At 42.1% G+C, this 18912-nt stretch overlaps 1 protein-coding gene across 1 annotated transcript in view; it reads right to left on the bottom strand.

The window, feature by feature from the left end:
* KCNC1 (potassium voltage-gated channel subfamily C member 1) overlaps positions 1-14703 on the bottom strand; it is a gene marked incomplete at both ends in the record, with an annotated part of 112914 nt that extends 98211 nt beyond the window's left edge. The window contains one exon of the mRNA XM_082485286.1: positions 14134-14703. Coding sequence (XP_082341412.1) covers positions 14134-14703 — 570 coding nt within the window. The remainder of the gene's footprint in view (positions 1-14133) is intronic.
* Positions 14704-18912: the final 4209 nt, after the last annotated feature.

Here is an 18912-nt window from a genome sequence, read left to right as displayed (position 1 = left end):
TAAATTGTCTACTGTGTTTTTCTGAATGTATTTTTGAGCCCTTTGCCATCTGTGTACATTACAGCTCTTCTAGGAAAATCTTTAGACCAAAGTACTGCTGTATCTGGACAGTCATGTACAAGCCCATAGTAGGGATGTCATTTTTTGTTGTTCTTTGGCTAAAGTTGTCAAAGTGAGGAGCAAGGGATGCCACAGAAAGGGATTTCTACTGTAAGTTTTGCAGATACTAGAATTAATGATGTGCCTACAGCTACCATAAGTGGAAATCACATCTGTTAGACTGGCATTGCTAAATAAAACCTGGTTGGCTATTGAGAAGAACAATGTGATCAGATATCCTTGTGGCAAAAAAAAAGAGAAAAGAGCTGTTGTTCCTAACATTCACGTCTAGGATCTCTTCTTAAATTTACCGCAATTCTCACATCTGTAAACATGTACATCTTACTTCTAAAATAGAATTAGGAAAATCAGGATAAAAAGACATTAGATGAAATTTCTTGATGGTCTGAATTAGACCTTGCTGCTGAAGTCAAGAGCAGGAAAAGCTTATATTTGCAAGAGATGTCATAAAATCAAAGAGCAGTTGTGTGTGGTGTTCTCAGCAGACATACAGCAACTTCAAAAACCTACCTGGATGAAGAGAGTACAAAAATTACTGCACATTGGTGCTTATAAAAATGATACTTGAATGATCAAAACAAAAGCCTATGGATACAAAGACGCCCCGTGGAGTATTCCATAACCATGTAGATCCAGGGAACAAAGTAGATGCCTGCTTTTTACCCAGTTTTAATTCCTGTCTGATGGAGGTAGTGTAATGTGAGTCCCTGCATAAGGGAACAAATGGCTTTAATTGCTTCGTAGCAGAGTTGTTCACCTCCTCCCAGAATGAAAATAAGAATGACCTCCCCAGATTCCTACATGTGAAAGATAACTTTCCCCAATTTGCAAGAACCCAGCAGAAGCTTTGTGGATGTGCCCCCCTCCTTTGAATTTTCTTACAGGGTGACTTTCATCCTAATTGGCTTGAGTATTTTGCACTTCAATATTGAATACTTGTTTAAAATTCTAATGATATTTTGCTTGTATCTTGTCCTTTTTGTAGAAGTTTTTTAAAGTATTTTCATAAATAGTTAAGACTCACAGAATCTTCGTGATGCAGGGAGATATTAGTACTGGGCTAAACACACACATCACAACTATCACAACTGATGTTTTTAAAAGTTTTCAATGCTTAGCTTAAGAACCTTTGAGGATCAACTTGAAGAGACCATCTGCAGCTGTCATTGACTTCAAGGGGAGCTATGAAAATCAGGATCTGGTGCCGAAATTCCTGTTGTTACCTTCTTTGTGAGATGAACGTTTATATCTAAAGAGGAATTTTGCTCCTGCAGGATGTCCAAGGCTTAGCCAGACCACTGACACAGGAATTAGCCCAATGTCTAAAAACCTGCTTATGATTAGCTCGTTTTACAATGCGGTAGTGGGCCTTTGCGATGCAGACGCAGAGTCTTGAAAACACCATTCCTCTTATTGCAAAAGACTAGTTAAAAAAGTTGTACATATTTAAGTACAAAGTAGGCTGGAATAGTTTTCGTGTAGAACATAAAAAGAACAAGAGGTCTACGAACACAGTTCCAAACTTCCTGGCTTTTGCTCATATTCCTGCTGCACTTCCCAGTAAGATTTCTCCTTTACTTACATTTGCTGTAGTCCCTCCTTTCTCCCCTTCTAATAATTTAAGAGACAAGATGACAGAACAGATTAGAAAAATAGCTATAAATAATACTGTACGTAAGGAAGCATTTACCCACTGAGTCTTAAAACTCATTCCCTGATTTGGTTCTGTTTTTATAAGCTTCATCTTACTTGACACTGACAATGATTCATATAAATATTAAGTATTCATTTTTAGTCCATTGCACATAAGTGAAGCTAAACTGTAGTGTTCTTTGGAGTTTCTACCCTGCAGGTCCTTACTTAGGATGGAAAGAGGGATAGGAAGATTCAGTTCCTGAGTACTCTACAATTTGGTCCTATGGTCCTATATTAGATAGCATAGATGTAGCATTTTCAAAAATTTCAATGCCATTTATATTTCAAAGGGGGGGGGGGGTGATTTTTTTTTTTTTTTTCTTCTGCAGGATATATAAATAGGATGTTACCCTGAATTAAAATGTAAATCTGAAGTCTCTGGAATATAACATGATTTCTTATTTATATCTCTTTGTTGTGTTGTAGTTATGTAGAACAACTCTATCATTATCCTTTTGCTATATCTTGGTTTTTTAATTAAATCTGTTTTTAAAATGTTTTATTTATTATCCAAAGGTTTTGTTCATTAGACTGCACAGCAAAGCTATTTAAACAATGAAATTGTTTTTTTTCAATTTTGTCACTTCTAAATTCTAATACATTTGTGTTTCAGTTATAGCAGGAGTAGATTTGACAACAGATGGTAAAACTGCAAAACTGCCTCTGCTTCATCAGAGCCCCTGGCAAGACTCCTATATAAGGTAAATTACAGTAGAGAGGGATATTTAACAATATACCCTTCACAGTTTCCACCAAGATTTTGAACTAGTATTATACGTATCATGAAGGCAGTGAATGTAATAGCTAGAATGTTTATTGATCACTTCTGTGTTGGTTGTTGATGCCAGAGCTAAAGCATACATGCTGTAAAAGGCCTTAATCTTGCAAAGACTTGTTCTACTGCTTTTCCAAGTTAAATTTATCCTTGCAATAGTTTAATTTAGATCACTTTCCTTTAATGGTGATAATGCACTTTGAAATATTAAAAAGTAATAAAATGTAAGTGATCAATTTGCATTTAAATTAAAAGAATGTTTATGTTAAAACATTGATGAAAAGGCAGCCTTCAAAGACTTTAAGAACGCTGTATTTACATGGCATGACTGAAAGGTGACAGATTGATAGCCCTGGGAAACATAGGTCTTTTCAAAACAAATTGTGATGTGTCCTTACATTGACTCGGGAGCTCGCTTTCCAGTGTGGCAGAACTGCTCTGACTTTGGGGTGGAAAAGTTCTATTTCTGCATATCATCTCATACTTTTTTGTGTGTTTTCTACATTCCTTCTCCATAGGGGCTGCACAGAGATCACTAAATCATTGCACGTGGCTCATCCTGGAGTCAACTATAGGCTGATGACGTATGGTTATTTCCTAATGGGAACTGTCTTCAAACTAGTGAGTGATTGAAAATAAAAAACTAGCCTTGTCACATGCTAAAGTTACGCTGTCTCTGACAATGTCACTACATATATCTGCTTTCTGCTGTTAATCTTGCTGAATTCAGTAGCCCAGAATTACCACACAGGACCAGCTTCTTGGTTCCACGTTATTGGGAAATGCTTTTTTGCCACATACCCAATATATTAGTTTGTGAATTCCTCATGCCTTGCAAACTGCATCAACTTCACTCACTGCCTGGATTATGCAGCTGTCTGAAGCTGGGAAGTCTCTTGAGCAGAGATTGATGAAAATTTGAAATCGTGCAGTTGGAGGAAAATATTTAAACCTAAAGTTTCACATTATAAGCAAAAAAAACTATAGCTACTGGATTATTGCACCTGAGGAACTGATTCACACTACTAACACCTATTGTTTTCATTTGAGCATGTTTTTGAAAACAGCTTATATTCAGTGTGTATTCGGCAAGTATATTTAAAGGACCATGCCTGTTAGTGAAGAAAAATTATGGACATTAACAAGGCTTTGATATAAGGCATTTGCCAACAATACTAAAGCAGTTCTGGGCACAGGCAGAAACAATACTGTAGGCATTGGGAAATTTTAATACACATTTTAAAAAATTACAGGGTTAGTGTTTGGGGAATTGTAAGTTTGAACTCACATGGCTACATCCTTTTGTGAGTCTGGCCTCGGAAGTGCAGATGTAGGAACAAACTGCTAGATTTCTATGACACTGGAGTGATGGAGAGATGGTGGATGCCCACCCCTGCTGTCTTTGCACTGGCTGGCACAGCTCTCACACGTACCACACCTTTTGAAGAATCATAGCTTTGGGTGATCTTCTGCTCCAGTCCAGGTTGGTTTGGGAAACACTGCATTGAAGTATAGTGTAAATTCTTTCCAGAGATGTTTACTGTTAACTTGCTGGTTTTATGGCAATAGCATTTAGAGGTGTCAACAGAGATTATAACCTTATTGTGCTAGTTACTGCAATAAACACATAGCAAGGGAGAACCGAAAAAACGCAAAGCAAGTAACCTGAGAAAAGTTGTTTTCCTGTTTTGAATATGACGTACTAAGATGAAATGTCTTATATGATTCCACACACAGTAAAATTCATAGAAAATGAGAAGGGCTGAAGTATATTCAAATGACGTGGCTTGATGAGTTCATAAAACATGCTGTTTGCATGTTTGTGCTGTTGCAAATGTTCATTTGCTGAGCTATATGAATATGGCCTGCCTTCATACTACCGGTGTGCTGTAGATGATAGCTGAAATACCTGAGAGGATTCATCAGAGCTAACATATGCAAGCAAGTAGGGCCCACAAATAATGACTTTAGTCAGATCTGCTAGCAAATGCTTGCTTGATGAGCTGCATCAATTCAGTTGCTTGCAATCATCTGTCCAAATCTCAGGTTTTGGGGTTTTTTCAGTTTGTGTGTGTCATCGTCCGTGTGTCGTCGTCGTGTCCCCCCCCCCCCCCAGCCACTTTCTAGTAAATTCATACCATGTAGGTCTGTGTATATTTCTGTGCATGTGTGTGGGCCATTCGGAATGAATGTTAAAGATCACCTAATAAGAGCAAAGGTTTACCCTGCTGTCCTAGCCAAGATATCCTTTGAGGACAGTAAATGCGCAGTTTTAGGAGTTGCTGTAGCTGATGGCAGTACATATGTGAAGATAAATCTGTGTTTTGGAGTTGAAGACACTATAGAATTGCTATTGAATTTCAAACTTTTCATTTGCCTTTAGTCCGTGTCACTGACACATACAAGGCAACATAAGCTTCTTTTCTTAGCAGAGCAGGTTCTCCAAAACAGTGAATGTACTTTTGTGCTATTGATTTCCTGCTGCTTATACATAAATAACATTTCAAGTAATCCATACAGTTTTGAAATTTACATTAGGTCTTTTAATAAAATCACTAGCACCTTTGGGACTTCTTGGTAGGATAAACACTGAACTCCTATCAGCTGAACACTAAATTTAAATATTGCTTAAGCAAAATTCAGATATAAGCCGGTCTGCTACCACCCCAAAAAAAGAAAACCAAACACCACTCCCACCCCCACCCTCCCCAGCAACTGACTCAGTTTGGTATTGGTAGAGCTATGACAGCATGGTTAGGTTGTTCTTGGTTTCTCCTTACAAAGTGCTTTGCTGAAAAAGACTGAGTTAAAATCAGTTCTGCAGTATGCGGGACACATTCCCAAGAAGTGCTAAGACGTACTGTCACTAGATTTCTTGCAAAACTCCACACTATAAGCAATGGGGAGATCCATGCTAAAAAAAGAAACGGGAATAGCACAATGTGGCTGATAGCTTGTTGTCATGTTTTTAGAGTAGAGATCAGAGGCTGCTGTGAAGGCAAGCCCTTTTGCATCGAGTATTGTGGCAATTACACAATTGTCCTTGTCATGAAAAATTTTGCCTGAAATAGGTCTGCATGGGTCTCTGGCTGGATCCCACTAAAATCAGTGGTGGCTGTGGCAGTGGCCCTATGAGGTGGGGGTGGGAATTTAGTGACGGCCTCTTAACTCCTTGCCCATGTCATTTTCTGCTATAAGACATGACCTCCCTTCTGCTGGAGGTTGTAGGTGCTCAGCATTTTTAGGGCTTTCTCCTTATTGTTTTTTTTTTTTTTTTTTTTTTTTTTTTTAAGTCTGTTGTCAAATTAGGAGCATTCTGATTGAAGGTTTTCTTTTAATTAATAACTGGGTAAATCACAAAACTGGCCTCCACCATCTATACCTGTCAATTGATCCAGCATAATGAAGACTGCAAGAATCCAAACTGAAAAACAGAACAGGGTTATTGGAATGAATTTTCAAAGTGAAATCTGCAGCTGAATTTCTGATGCGTGTGAAATAATAAGCAACCTGAACTGTCTAGATCTTTCTGTATTTGAATAGGGAAATGTACGTAGTGTTTGAAATGTGGTTTTGGAGGGCCAAGTGGGCAGGAATAGGGATTCGGCTGCAGCTGAAACAAGGAGCTATTATTCTGTTGGTGTATTTCTGTGTACATTTTTAATTATTTTGTGAATGCTGAGTAGATGATCCAGGAAATTAAGGGAAGTAGATGGATTCAGTTTGGTTGTGCAGACCAAAATGCCTGTTTTAACTCATGTTTGTCTCTGGGAAATTATAAGACTCAGTAGGAATAGCTTTTGCCTTTGTTATTTAAAACAGACTAATCCATCTTACTGCTTCTTAAAAGGGACATTCTTTCCCAGATTTTTAAGTAAAAAGCTAGTAGGATATTGTAAACCATTTCATGCGGTCACAACACCACCATGGTCTTGACTGAATGTTTTCTTAAAGTAAATCTACCACTGCTAAGATTTACTGCTGCTCCTGAAATGTCAACAAAATTACGTAAGCGTGTGCCAGCAGCGTGTGCCTGTGTTGGTAGCTCGTGTGCAGCACACACATTGCTGGCTGTCCGCAGTGCACTGAAATTGGAGATTTATTGCATTTACAAAGGGCCATTACAATGCAATTTTAACTTACTGTCATTAAAGGGTCTTACATCATAAGCAATCACTGCAAAAAGCCTTGGGCTGAGATTTATTCATAATTTTTATAGCATGATTTATTAGAGCCCCCATTAAATCTTATAAATCATATCTGAAAGAAATTAAAATCACTTAGGGGCTGGTCCTTTCACCTTTACCCATGTTGGGTAGTACCTTGTTCTCAGCCCAAAGGAAACAGGGATATTGCTGGAGTAAGCTATCACTACAATAGTAGGAGTGAAGATAGCAAAATCTGAGCACAGGAGAGATGTAAAAATTATTCTAGAAATGACAGCATTCAGTTTATATTCCAGGGAGAGGGGGTGGTTCTCCATAGATTCACAGATTTCTCTGATTTCTCCTGATCCTAACACTCCTGTGTACCATTTGGAGTGAATCACATATTTATGTAATGCAATATTTGGTAGAGAAAGCCAAGTCAGCCTTCTAATACTGTTCTTTCCTCAGATCAAATTCAGCATATAGTAAGTGAGAAGCTCATTGTAATACAACTGCAAAGATCTCAAAATGGCTGTTCTATTAGTCTTATCCCCCAAGAATGCACTGAAATTTCATAAAATCAAGCCTATACAAAATGGAAACTCAGTTTTGCCATCTGTATTTGCATGAGAAACAATGATGCACTTGATTATCAATTAGGGCCCAATTTTTCAATCGGAATACCCATGCTTGCCCTTTTCATTATGAAATACAGCACTTGGATATGATTTGGTTGAACATTAACTGAAGTCATGTGGTTTGAATGGGGATGTATTCCATAGTCCTCTGCAGTAAAAATGCCAGTATGATCATGAAGAGCTTTGTCAGTATTAGAGCTCTGTGTTTTGATGCAGTGTGCTCAAGATGCTCAGTCTTTAAGAGATTATGAAAATATATATTTGAATATGTATGTTCCTAAGAAATTGCTAAGATCTCCTGCGCTTCAGTGCTTTGGAATGGAAATATGCAACGTATCTATTAAAAAAGCAGTACGCTGCAATTAATTTGTTATTCTGAACCATACTGCAGGAAAATTCATTTCTCTCCTTGAAGTTGGTGGTAATTTTGGCACTGAATTTCAATAACAGTAAGGCTGGACCCTCTGTTGCTGATTTGCTAACATCTCTCCTTATGTTAAAAGAAAGGCAATATGTATAGACTTTACTAAAGTACTACCATAAATAAACACAGATCAGTCACTTATTTTTAAAAATAAGAAAGATGAATACTGATGAATACTAGATTGCACAGCAGAAGGAAAAACAAGATGGAAAAATAGTTTTCCTAAGTATAGTCTAATATATCACATTTTTGTGACCAGTTCTAAAATAGAAATATTACAATTGATCCACAGATCTTTTTATCCTTTGTCTCATGATATACCAGCAGAGGATACCAGTATTTTGTTGCCTGTTTTTCCTCACCAAAGCCAAAATAGCAAATGTCAGGAGAAGGGCAAAGAAAATAATTGAAGGCACATAGTCATGGATTAAAGAGAAAAGGACTGAAACCAGTCACTAAATTCATATCGATTTCAGTGGCACCAAGGTTACATTTTCAGAAGTATTTTGGGATGGTTTAATTTTGAAGTCCTTCCTCATATGGAAATCCCACTCAGCATCGTAGGAGGTGGTAGTGATAGGAAGGCATATATATGTGTATGCATATGATGGCATGATCCATATAATCACAGCCTTGGCTAAATCAAGTAAATTTTGTAACCTAGAAACATAAAAATTAAGTAAGATTTAAAAAAAAAAATGGCAACAGATGCTGTTCTTTTTTAAGGTTTTAGAATAATAGAAATAAAATCAGAAATAGGCAAATGGATTTAAAAAACCCTTCCTTGAATTTAAACTGCTAAGTCTGTACTAGGCAGCAATAGATTTGTCAGATGGATAACATCATTCCTCTCATCTCCCTGTGAGGTTGTGACTTCAAAGAGATTGTAAGATGTTCTGGGCAGACATCGTATCTTCATATGTGTTTCTGAACAACTCAAACCAATGAAGTCATGATTCTGCATGGCTGCTCCGATCTTTTTTTTGGTGGTGGTTTTAATAATTCTTACTTCTGAAGTCAGAAGGACAATTCCCAGGAGTTGTTTGTGAGTGTGCCTGCTCCCACCTTGGCTAACTCGATAGGGACTGAACATGGGACTTGCTGTGAGCGGTGAACACTTTCTAGCTGGCATTGCAAAGGCTTCTTTGGACAGGATACAGAGAAGACTACACTGTGCTTACTAATGGGTTATATAAGGATTTGCACTAACGTGTCCCCTGATAGGAGAAAATAGGAATAAAATGGGATTTTAGGAACTATATTAATAATGAATGGTCATTAATACATGTCTATCTGTAATTCCATTATACTACAAGTGCAGGGGAAACTTCACTGAATGTGGAAAGATTCTAATTTTTCCAGAGCTGTAATGAAGCGTGCAGTTAAAATTAGGCTGTCTCGTTAATTGTCAAAGTATATGGTGAGAATTACTGCAGCAAGCTTCAGTGCAGGATTAGACATGCCTCTGCAGGGGAGACCTTGCAGAAAGGCCCAAGGTGGGAGAGCAGCTCCATCAGGGCCCCTTTGATGAAATCCCTCCCTGGGGAGAGGGGTGCCTGTGGGTATGGGAAAGCGTGTGGGGCAGCTCTCCTCCTTTCTCTCCCTATCTGCTCATGCTCAGTGCGAGCCCCCAGAGCACTGTCAGTGGATCACTCCCATGCGAAGTGTGTCCTGCGTCAGACAGCTGCAGAATAAGCTCCCGTTGTGAAAGACGATGAGTATCTATTCCTACTCCCTGATACTTTCCCCAATTCCTGAGTGCAGCTGTACTGGGTCAGGGTAAAGGATGAGCAGAAATCACCCCAGCCTCTAAGCCTCGAGACAGTATGGTTATTCAGGAACTAGGATCCCACAAGCCTTCTCATAGCTACGGGATACAGTTTACATAGAGAAAAATACATTTATATGAACACAGCAAGGTTGAAATGCTCTGGAATGTACAAAAGAAAGCTGGAAAAAATCCCTGGGGAATACCTTTTTCCTCATCTCTTACCCACTATCCTTCTTCCTGTCTCCTCCTCAGTGTCGGAAACTTGTCCTTCAAAAATCACCCACTGAGGAAAGCGGATCCTTCTGCAGGATGTGAAGGGAGAACATGAGGGAAGGGTGAGTGAGAGTTTTGCCATAAGCCTTTCCTCTTTCAGATGAGAGCTGTATAGCATATGCCAGGATGGCAAGTCAAGCTGTTGAGGACTTTCCATAGGACCCCAACCAGCTTTTATTTAAACACAGTAAAAATGTTTATTTGGAAGAACTACAAAACCTTTCCTGAGGGTTCATTAATGAAGCTTAACTGTCCAATTTAAATGAGAGTGCTAGCGCAGAATCTCAGCTGAAAGCTCCTGGTTCCCAAGCACTGACTAACCAAATGACTGTGAATTAACACAAACACAACCTTACCCTGCTGGGGAGGATGAGAAGGAAGGGGGCAAAGATATTAGATACCTGCAGGCTAAACTCCCCAGGAAGTCAGTGGGAGCTTAGCTAGTGTAAGAACAGCATGACCAGATATAAATACAAAGGAGAGAGAATCCTAAGAAAATATTTTTCACACATTTGTGTACTGAGGGGCCTGTGAAGTCTAATGAGTGCAGAAGGCAAGAACTCTATTACAACACAACTCTCAGATATGCTGCCTTAGTATATCTGTGTAGCTTTCTGTGTGACTCTATTTCCCCCTTTGTGTCTACTTATGAGAATAAATTTACGAAGTTACCTGACCATGCAAAAAAGACAGTTCTAATATGCTTTAAAGAAACTCTCAACAATTTCGGTGCCTGATATCCATTGACATGCAGTGATATATAGCTGCCTGATCAGACGCTTCTGAAAATCCACCTGGATGCCTGTCTGTCTGCGTATGCACCCAGTATCTCTATAATTCTGATCTTTTCCGTCACCTTATCTATTACTCTGTTCTGACCTCCAGGTACAAGATTTTGTTTCTGTTACCCAAATGTGGATTCTTTAAGTTATGGAGAAGTGCGACACCCGTTTATCTTATTAAGGTAGGCGTCTAAGGTAATCTGTGATTTCAAACAAGATAACTTTTCTTATTACAGATTTAAAAGGAGATGCAATTTTTTTAAGTATTTCATCTTTTTAGAAAGAACTACCTTATATAAGACATTAATGTTTAGAAAACTAGAATTTAATTAAACTCAGCCGATATTGTTTTAGCAGAAAACTGTTGACTATGTTGAACCTAAAGACAAACGATTAGTGACTGGGAGACTATGCTTTATCAAAGTAAGTTTAGAAATGGATAAAATTCGCAGAGTTAGCTGATTTTGCCTGACATACATGAATGCTTTTCCAGTCTCTCCTGGCCATCTACAACAAGAATAGATGTAATTTAGGATGAGTGAGGTGCTGGTAAAGCAAAACAGTCAAATGCACTTGTATTTGTAAGCAGAGTCCATTAAAATGCTCCAAGAATGGGTAGATTTGAGTAAATGCTGAGCTTTCTGTAGACAGTTGCTAAACATTCACTGAATTAATGTACCAGACATAGTCCAGAGAAATCTTGCTTTATTCAGTTATGCAGGTTTTCATTTAATCTTAATATACTCTATTCCTTTTACTTCCCCCAGTGTAACAGTATGAGGGTTATGTAAACCAATGCTTATATTAAGATGCTATTTTGACATACATTTTGGTGCCATATGTAAACACCAAACATGTATATAACCACCACCATTTAGTACAAGTCTCAGATCCAATTAGGATGACAAATTTTTGTGATGTATTTTTTTGACAAAATAGCACTATGAATTTAAATTTTTGCATGACCGAAATACAGTTTGTAATTGAAAGCAGCCTACACAATTAAAAGTGAGGTAACAGTGGATTCAGTGGATTTGTTGCCTGACTCTACTTTGCTAATGATTGCTTTAATATACCATTCATTTGTTAATGATGCTATCAATTATTTTACTGTAAATTAGCTATTGTGAATTTAAGGTCTTTTTCAAATGTCTGTGTTAGGTTACAGGAGCATAAATCAAACTCCCATCTCTTTTTACATCCATAACCATAACATATGGCTTTTATTAGGAATTGCTAAGTGTCTTATAATGTCATCTTAATGGACAGTGTGTGCATGTGTTGATGATGAAAGCCACCTTCCTTCATGCAAAATATTAATGCATATGGCTTACGTCTCCATAGTTATAAGTTAAAGAATCATATTTAACCCATGAAATATTCAGTATACGCTTCAACTTTGCCCAGAATTCATATTTCTCTAGTTTAACACTCATTTAAGGAAAGAACAAGTTAGAGGTAAATCAAGGGTTGAATTCTACTGGGTATGCACGTGTAATTGTGAATAAGTGGTATATCATCCAATGGAAGAAAAACCCTAAACAAAACACAAATCACTTTATAGAATGCCTGTTCCTAAATGAAAATACCTGTAGAGAATTAGAAAATGGAATTTACGTCCTCCTAGAATTCCAGTTTGTACATCACAAAGACTCTTAATATTGGTTATAGATTTTGTCCTCTGACCTAAAATATCATAATGCTTCCAAGCAAAAGGGCGGTTTAGCTTCTGTTTGTATCCTTTTCATTGGGACAGCATTATCCATTTGGCTTTTGGACCATTCCACAAAGTCTTGGACAAGCACACGGCTTTGACTTGAAATGTGTTTTACCAACAGATTCCTGGGCACCATAGAGATCTGCTATTCAAATCAACGCCTGCTAACACTGGGCTTGATTAAAGCAAGCTAACTAAGCCTTTTGAAGGATTCCCTCCAGCCTTGCCTCTCCGTTTCCATGTTCCCTTGACAGAAATCAGGGATTTGAAAGCTGCAATTCAACAGCATCATCCTTTCATCTCGTGGTAAATATTTTATTATTCCTTTATCCTCCACACTGTTTAAAGGAATTCATTTAAAATATTAACTTCTTTGTTCAGGGAGGAAATCTCCAAAGGGTATGTAAACAAGAATCTTTAGAAATACACCAAGATATAACTCCAGGCTCTGCTCCAGCTTTCCCCATTCATTCAGTCTGCAGACCTGGCGGCTCCCTGCTGGAGGTCTCTGCTCAGACCGAAAGTCTCCAGCAGCTGCTGTTCCACCACCATTCATACATGACCAGCTCCCCTGTCCCTGCTCCCTGCATTTCCACTTCTCTTTCCTCCCTCCCTCCATCCATCCATCCATCCAATTTGCTCCCTAATCTGATCTCACTTCTTTGATCCTCCTCAGGAACACTGATCATCCTCCCACACCAAAGCACCACTCATCCCTACCAAGGGCTGGTAGCAATTATGCTGTAACAAAGGTACATCTAAGAGAGGAGTAAAACCTATCCAAACCAATTTCTTTGTGAAGGCACTATCCTTCATCTATTTTCCTGTTTATCCATATGGGTATCTTGGGGGTTAATCCTGCTGCTGCTCCTGAAGTAAATGTTTTCTTTACTTTTGACTTCAGGAGCAGAATCAGGCCCTAATTAATGTGATTATCTTCCTATGTAATAGCACAAAAGGTACCTACTTAGAGGAGTCGAGTGACTGTTTAAGACCATCTTTATCCACAGCTATGCTGTGAACTGCACCAGTGTGCACTCCCTTTCCAAAACAACCGCAGGCACCAAGAGAGGAGGAGTTGTCCTTCAGTAGCCAGGCAAGAAACCTGTCAAACGCAGAGTCCCTTCTACATGAATGAACCCTCTTCTCTGATTAATACTTTTCATTTCCCAGAAGGGAAAAGACAGAGTGAGGAGGTAAGTGAGGAACTGAATTACCCATTCTGAGAGAAGCATGTTCATAAATATTTAACATGGTATGTATGAGAAAAGAGAAATGAACAGATTCCAGTCCAGGCTGAGAAACTCTCCAAATCCCCTGGTCTCTCAGGGACTGCCTGCTCCCATGATCCTTTCTCCATCTCGTAAAGGGGAGAGAGCTGTTAGCTTGCAAGAGGGCTGAACAAGGTGTCTCTCTTTACTGGGGGATGACTGACTGTAAAAATCTGTGCATGGAGGGAAATTACCTGGTATAATGGAGATCTCCCTGGCCCACGAATGGGACCTTACCCCAGGCTGTGGGTTTTTAGGAGCCTGTTAGAGAATAAGGGTCTCTGGAAGCCCACATATGAGTACACGAGCTCATGCCTTGGTGTCCACTTGTGCCCCATGCATGGGGCCTGCTTGAGAGCGTGGGTTATGTCCCCATAGCCCATGCATGATTTTTGTATGGCTACACACATGGGTGGCTGCTCTGCGCTGACAGTGGAGATAACCCTGGTGATGCTGGGAGGAAGTGGGACTGAAGGGAGGTTTGAGTGTTTTGATGAGGGTGCTGATTGCATAGCTTACCCTTGCATATCTGGAGGAGTAGGGATCCTCAAAGAGCGCCCAGATGCGGGGCTGCCACCGTCTCCAGAAGCCCCCAGACCTGCCATCTGGGGAGTCACTAAGTGCTAGGCGTTTTGTCATCTCCAGCTCCTCTTCACCATCACCAGAGTCTCCGGTGCCATCTATGTCTCCGTCCTCAGCACTGCTATCCAGGGGTGCCCCACCAAAGCTGTCCAGAGCCTCTTCGGCGTCGCGGTGCTGCCGGTAGGTCATCCAACAGCAGGGCTCCACATCGGTCTCATCGATGCCCCAGAAGGCCAGCTCCTCCTCATACAGGGGCCCACACACGTCTGCGGGGCAGTGCAGCTTGCCAGTGCGGTAGTAATTCAGGATGTGGGCAAAGACGCCCGGGTGCCGGTCAAAGAAAAACTCATCCGTGCGGGGGTCATAGTCGAAGTGGCTGTGGGCATCGGGTTCAGCGATCCAGGCCAGCCGAGTGCCGGGCAGGGTGCGTAGGGTGCTGCGGTAAGTCTGGTGCCTAGTCCCTCCCACGTTGATCACAATGCGGTCGCTCTCGTCGCCCTGGCCCATCTCGTCTCTTATTAGGCATGTCGCAGACTCATCCAAGCAAGCACGGCAGGCGGCAAGCCCGTATGGGGACGGCTGCTCGGCGGCAGTCGGTGCCTAACCCGAGCCCCGATCCAGGCCCGCGGGGGGCGAAGGGCCCCGGCCAGCTCCGCTCCCCGGGGGCCGCTCCGAGGGGAGGCCGGTGCCGGTGGCTCCCGGCGCTGCACCGCCTTCGTCTGAAGTCAGACGCTCGGGGGCCGTGGTAGCTGCAGCCGCGGCGGAGGGGCAGGGGCAGGGGCAGGGGGGGCCATGCTCCGGGAGCGCGGGCGCTGCGGTGCCGGGGCGCAGGGACGTGCCGGAGGGGGAGGGCCCTTCCCTGGTTGGACGTAGCCAAAAAAGCACAGGGGAAAAAAAAAAAAAAAAAAAAAAAAAAAACCACCAAAAAAAGGGGGGGAATGGGGGGAGAAAAATCGCGGCACCGGCGCTGCCCACAGGTGCTCCGGGCGTGGGGCTGCGGGGCGCCGGGCAGGAGGAGGCGGAGGTGGGCGCCGGTGCCGGCTGCAGCCCCCGCGGGGGTACGGCGGGGCTGTGCCCGCGCCCTTCCCGCCGGTGCTGAACGGACAGCGCCGCGCACCGCCCTCCCACCGCGCCGCCTCCGCCGCTCCCGCCGGGCCGGGCGGGTCGGGTCGGGTCGAACGCGCTGCCGGTGCGGGCGGCGGGGACCCGCGGCGCCGCCGCTGCCGCTGCTCCTCCCGCTGCCGCCGCCGCTGCCGGGCGGCTCGGTGCAGCCCGCCCGCTCCCCGGACAGCGCCGCGCAGGCGCGGTGCTCCCGCCCCGCCGCCGCTCTCCGGGTCCTAGCGCCGGTCGCGACCCGAGGACGCCGTCCCCGGCTCCCGCCGCCCCGACCCCCTCGGTCCCTCGCCTGCCACGCCGCGTACTTCCGAACCGACACCGGGACAGGGGTAGCCCCGGCTGGAGGAAGAGCGCCCTCAGCCTCCGCTCACGTCGCGAATAACCGGCCTGTCTCACAGCGGCACCGTGGTCGCACTGAGGATCCCCTTCGGGAAACGTTGGGGTTTCTGGTGCTGCCCCACACTCGGCCCCGAGTGACCCTCTCTAGTGCCATTGAAGTAACTCATGGCTCTTCTCGTCCTTCGTGGACTGGACTCACTGAAGGGCAAAGAGGCAAAATCCAAGATCTCCCCAGGCATACATTTCTCACGTCATGAGCAGGGATGCCCGGGGTTTGCATGTCCTGCTGCATCGCACCTTTACCCGGTCCCACACACGTGATTCATTTCTCCATATTTTCTTCTATTTTTCTACTGTTCACTTGGTTCTTCTCTAAAGCCTGGGTTGGTAGGAGGCTGCAATTTGGGTTTGTGTTGTTTATTCTTTTTAATTCTCATTAATTTGCAAAGAGAAGTTTCATGTCTACACTAAGAACACTTCCTGCCCTGGGAGGGAGTGGGCTTATGAGAGCCTGGAAAACTGAGCCATTGTGGATGAGTCATGGGAGGTCACGTCATGATGAGTGGATGAGATGGAGAAACATATGATTGAAGGGTATATGGTTGAGAAATGCTGCCAGAGCGCAGAAGTGGTAGAGACAACACAGTGCTCAACAGAAGAGGGTAGACTGGGGGAATGCAGTTAGGTTGAGCCTTGAAGGAGGACAGAGGTTTGGATGTGCTGGAACAGCAAGTGAAGAACAAGGGGAAGGCTGCCAAGGAGCGAGTGGTGTGGTCACGTTTCTGAGAGGAGTTGTTTGGCCACGCACAGCTTCCTTGGGGGGCAAAGGAGCATTGCTTATGTTTGGGATGCAGAGAAAAGAACTTTGCAATAGTTGTGTAGGATATCCTAAAGAAGCCTAAACAGCAGATTTGTCTATGAAAATGATAACAGATTGGTCTTGAAGCTGGTGGGGCTGAAGGAAGGCCCAAGAGCTGGGTGGTGGCTCTGCGTGACTTGTGGGAAAAGGGAGGGAAGAGAGTGGAAAAGGGAAATATGTTACTGCTATCACCAGTGAAAGAGAAAAGGGAAAGTGAGGCTAAACCAAGACAACCCTGCACTTCAGCTAGCACAAACTGATGACAAAATCTCCAGGAAGAGGTGCCAGACAGCCACTTGAGCATTGGGATTGAACAAAGGGAGAAAGGTTGATGACAGAGGGAGAAATATGAGAATCGCAAGTACAGAAATGCTATCTAAAATCCTCAAGAATTGCCAGATGGAGGGCACAAAGGAAGAAGAGGGCAGGTCTGTGAACCCAAGCCTGGCATTAAGAAAGGAAAAGAGGATGATAACTCATTGACAGAAATAATACAGGTGGCAATTATTTTGTAATCATAGTAAGTCACTACTTTTGATAATAATAGATCTGGGGATCAATGGGAAAGCACCATAGGGTAGTTTCTGAGAGTTACGGAGGCTGAGGAAGGTAGGTGACCCAAGAACAAGGTTTAAGGACCTGTGAATCCCAGGCCAGTGTGTCCTTCTGGTCATGTCCACAACTGTAGAGGCTCTTTCCTAGCTCATTAGCTCCTGCCTTCCACGTTACCTTACCCTACATCAGCGATTCCTCTTTAGGAATTTCAGTGTTGAGATCTAAGGTGACTGTGGGGATAAAAGGGATATCTTGCAGCTTCTGTCGCTTCAGTTTCCCTTCTTGTCTGGGCATCTGCAGGAGGGTGGTACAGGACCTTAGAAGTCACCTGAAAGTATACGTTAAAAAACAGACAGCTAGTTTAAAGATAGTTTTCATGGACTCAGGTGGGGAGGCCACGCTGAAGTGACCTGCGAGGTTTCTTTGAAGATACTAAGGCTGTAATTGATAAAGGAGGGTTGGTAGACATGGAAGAGTTGGATATTTCAAAAGACATGTGAGAGGGCCCCAAATCAGAGATTGATGGGCAGGGGAGGGCTGTGAGATCTGGAGCGAGGTAGCTGCTGAAATGGGAAGCTTAGAAATGTGAGTTGGAAAATGAAGTTTATACATTATTTTGATGTGGAAAATGAAAGATAACATCATGTTTGAAGATATATTGAAGTTTGAGAGGGAAAGCATTGGAAAATATCTTTATTAAACAAGAATTGTAGCACAAAATAACTGCATATTAAGACACAAAGACAGCTTTGCACTGTAGATTATAGCATGATTTGCATATGATTAATTCGTGGTAGTTGATACCACAAGATAGGTAGTTGCTGATTTACATAAAACGAACATTTTAAGCCAGTCCAGCAGGTGCTGTGTATCAGCAAAGTTTTGCTTTAAGCCTATTATATAGTGATATAAAATTCTGGTTTAATTTTAAAAAATAATTTTCCATAATTGGTAATGGTTGGGCAATGACAGACAAAACAAACCAAATAATTTTCAAATACCTAATTTGCAGACAAAAAATTCCCATGGAAGTTTGGCACTTCTTCCCCCCTAGTCTCACTGAAAAATAACAATATTATAACTAGTTTTTATTCTGATTTATATATGACATCTTTAAAGATTCTTTCTGGCTGCAGAATAACTGCTTATACAGTCTCAACATCTCAAACTCGAAGCCTCCATCTTCAGGTGCTGGGATGCTGAAACATCTCCCCTTACTCTGCAAAGATTTCCAATGCTATAATGAGATTCTATAACCCCCTGTGTATGTGAATTGAACATATGAATGAATTTGCCACAGTTAGACATACCCATCTTCAGTCTTTTTGGTTTCAAAATAGCTGCGTGTCTCCCCTATGCCTTTAGACTTGCCTTAGAGACAACACAGTAATTTGCAGAAGCAGGATCATGCATTTGGTCACTCCATTGACTTCAGTGGAGGTAAAGAATGAATGAAATGAATGAGTGAAAGTTTAGGTCCCTTGACAGTGAACTGAGAGCAGTCACCTCTGTACTTCTCTGCTGGGTGTCTTTTCTACAGTGGAAAGAGAAGTTAGGCAGGGAGGACTTAATGTGAAGGTGGGTGTGTACGTCCAGGAATTATCTAGTTTTTCTGTGATATCTCTTGTCGTTTTAAGTTAAATTAGTAATTAACCTTAATAAGTTTTACTTGCTAAAAAGAACCAAACCAACTTTAATAGCGCTGGGAGACCTCTGTGGGACGCATGGAGTTGGTAGGTTGTTCAGATAGTTAACAGTCTGTTTGAAAAAGGATTCTGGTACAGCAGCAGCAGGTATTGTTATCAGAAATTCTTAAAATGCATTAAAAGACATTAGTCTTGAAATAA

This window comes from Vanellus vanellus (genome assembly GCF_965231255.1).
Source record: "Vanellus vanellus genome assembly, chromosome: 6".
Lineage (NCBI taxonomy): Eukaryota > Metazoa > Chordata > Aves > Charadriiformes > Charadriidae > Vanellus > Vanellus vanellus.
This window is presented reverse-complemented; position numbering and strand designations above follow the sequence as displayed.